At 44.6% G+C, this 2,500-nt stretch overlaps 1 protein-coding gene across 1 annotated transcript in view; it reads right to left on the bottom strand.

The window, feature by feature from the left end:
• LOC125036241 (putative inorganic phosphate cotransporter) overlaps positions 1-2,500 on the bottom strand; it is a 5,958-nt gene that overhangs the window by 1,985 nt on the left and 1,473 nt on the right. Inside the window, exons 2-6 of the mRNA XM_047628711.1 lie at positions 1,676-1,872; positions 1,309-1,542; positions 694-781; positions 231-457; positions 1-95 (exon numbers count right to left, since the gene is read on the bottom strand). The exon at positions 1-95 is cut by the window's left edge and continues 55 nt beyond it. Of these exons, the coding sequence (XP_047484667.1) occupies positions 1-95; positions 231-457; positions 694-781; positions 1,309-1,542; positions 1,676-1,872 (841 nt within the window). The remainder of the gene's footprint in view (positions 96-230; positions 458-693; positions 782-1,308; positions 1,543-1,675; positions 1,873-2,500) is intronic.

Here is a 2,500-nt window from a genome sequence, read left to right as displayed (position 1 = left end):
AGGGCGTAGAAACCGAAGCAACCGCCCCAAGCCATGATCATGCACGCCCACACAGGACCCGAGGTGATAATCGCTCTCCAAGGTATGGCCACTATCTGTAAAGAGCAAAATGTTTGGATAATTTTCCTGATGACCTGAACCTTCGAAATGGAATCGGATCGGCCGTACCCATTAAGATTTCATGAACTTCAAGTACAGAATAAACAAGAACAAAAGTAGGTCTGGGTTACCTCCGCCTTCTTCACCGTGTTTCTGTGGCCAGTGATGAATTCCAGCTCAGCCTCGGATATCCTCGGGTGGTTCTCAGGCCGGTTGTGCACCAGCAAGAACCAAGGAACCCCCCACAGAAGCCCCAGTGCCCCGAAGACGTAGAAGACAGAGGGCCAACCCCCAAGGAACTCCGAGGCACTCAACCAGCCGCTCACTGGAAGGCAGACGATGGTGCCAAACTGCATACCTGTGATGACGGGGAGGCTGGTACACATAAATGGATTCTTTGGTGAAGTATTTATGTGAATTTCACTGATGAATCAACAAATCGTGATCAAAAACATAAATACAAAAATATTACAAATATACCCATTCAGGAAATATGTCACGCCTGAGACAACCCCCCCCCCCCCCACACACACACACAAATTTCGAAATGATAATACCACTACCTTATACCACGATTCAACAATAACATCCCACCTCCATAAATCAGAGGTCCAAACTTGGCTCTTTCTTCAGGGGGATACCAAGTCGCCATCAGGGAATTTAGTGCTGGCATCGTAACCCCCTGAAAGTCCCAATGCTTTCGTCAACTATCTGTCGTTTCATACTCTTCTTCTGATGATTTTAAGCTCTTGCATTTAGAGGGAATATCATTGCGAGTAAAGTAATCATTAATATATAAATATAATAAAATTTTAAGGAAGGCTGGAAAAAGGGGAAACATCCCTGATGTCTATTTTTTTTTTTCACTCTTCCTATGACATTTAGTGAATTTCATGAAATTAGCCTTTTATCTGTATATATTGAAAGTATTAAACTAAAAATCCAAAAAGCTGACAGTTTTAGTTTGTTCTCTAAAGTTAATCCAACTAAATCATACACTTTATTTTAATTTTAAAAAGAAAGATATCATGAAATTAAACTATCTATTGGAGCTTTTTGATGTTAGATCGTCATTAATAACACTAATATATATGATACAAATATGCCATCAGAATGCATCCATAACATCCATTACTTTCTGAAGATATTCACTCTGATTTGTACCTTTTCTACATTTGTTAAAACCTTTCTCCTTATTCTCGAACTCACCTGTGCAAGTCCCATGAGGACCCTCGAGGCAATGAAGAGGCCAGTGGAGGCCCTCGCACACAGCGGGGACAGAAGGGAGATGAAGGATGACGTGGCCGCCCCCAGGCCGAAGACCAGGCGCCCTCCGAAGTGCTCCGCCGCCCGCCCGCCCAGCAGGTTCGTGAGGGTGTAGCCATAGTAGAAGGCCCCGAGAACTAAGCCTTGAGTCTGCTCGTCCCAGTCGAACTCCCCTTCCTAAAAGGATATATAGCGTCCTGAACCTTTAGAATATATAAGCGACTGAAGTATAAAGCAATTATTGTAATTCTTCTTACATGGAAGTAACTATGCTTATCATGATGAGGTTTGGCTGCCTCTTGACCCTCACCGTGACTTTACCTCCCGAGTCTGTGTCATTATTCCAGAGACACACATCCTGGGAGGCGTTGGTCGTGGCGTTGACCTTGCTCGTGCCCGCCATGGCCACGATGGCGATGGAGAGGTTCACGCGCAGTGAATACTCGACGGCGAGACCCAGAAATGCCATCAGGGCAAAGGTGTAACGGGCGGCCCAACACTCTCGGGCTGAGTGAAATGTTCGAATGAAATAAACAGTAATGTTGTTTCAAGTCAACAAATAAAAGCACATACATGTTTACAAGGTCTTAACCAATCAATCAACAGATTAATGCCAAGAGACACATCCACTCTATATTTCCAGGTCCTAAGGTGAGCTGCTGGTCCAGTCTCGCGATGAACTCGTCGGTTAGCCACATAGTCCTATTAACTGTACCCTCATGATTTAATGCAAGGACCTGCTGCAAAAGGCATCAAGACAAGGCTCCAATGCACAGGATTAAGTCCGCGTTTCACATCCATACAACAAAGCTGGCAGTATCAGGCCCTTGAAGGCAGCCTGATCGAAATGTTGATCATCCAAGTACCAACTCCAAATGTTCTTGTTGAGCGAATTTTGGTTCCTGCGCCCAGGCTAATTTGACTGATGACTTCCTGGTCTGACAGTCCATGCAGAGCTATGTGAATTCTCGGAAAACCCCAAATATCTTGGATCTTGGTCTTAGTCCAAGGGACATGTAGACCAAAAGGCTTCATCTTATTGCTAAATGCGTCAGGAGCCGCCACTAGGGCCTCCAAAGAATCAGATAAGATGGCAACCTTGTTACCAAATCCATATAATAAATCTCAGGAGCGT

Source organism: Penaeus chinensis, chromosome 20, assembly GCF_019202785.1.
Source record: "Penaeus chinensis breed Huanghai No. 1 chromosome 20, ASM1920278v2, whole genome shotgun sequence".
NCBI lineage: Eukaryota > Metazoa > Arthropoda > Malacostraca > Decapoda > Penaeidae > Penaeus > Penaeus chinensis.
This window is presented reverse-complemented; position numbering and strand designations above follow the sequence as displayed.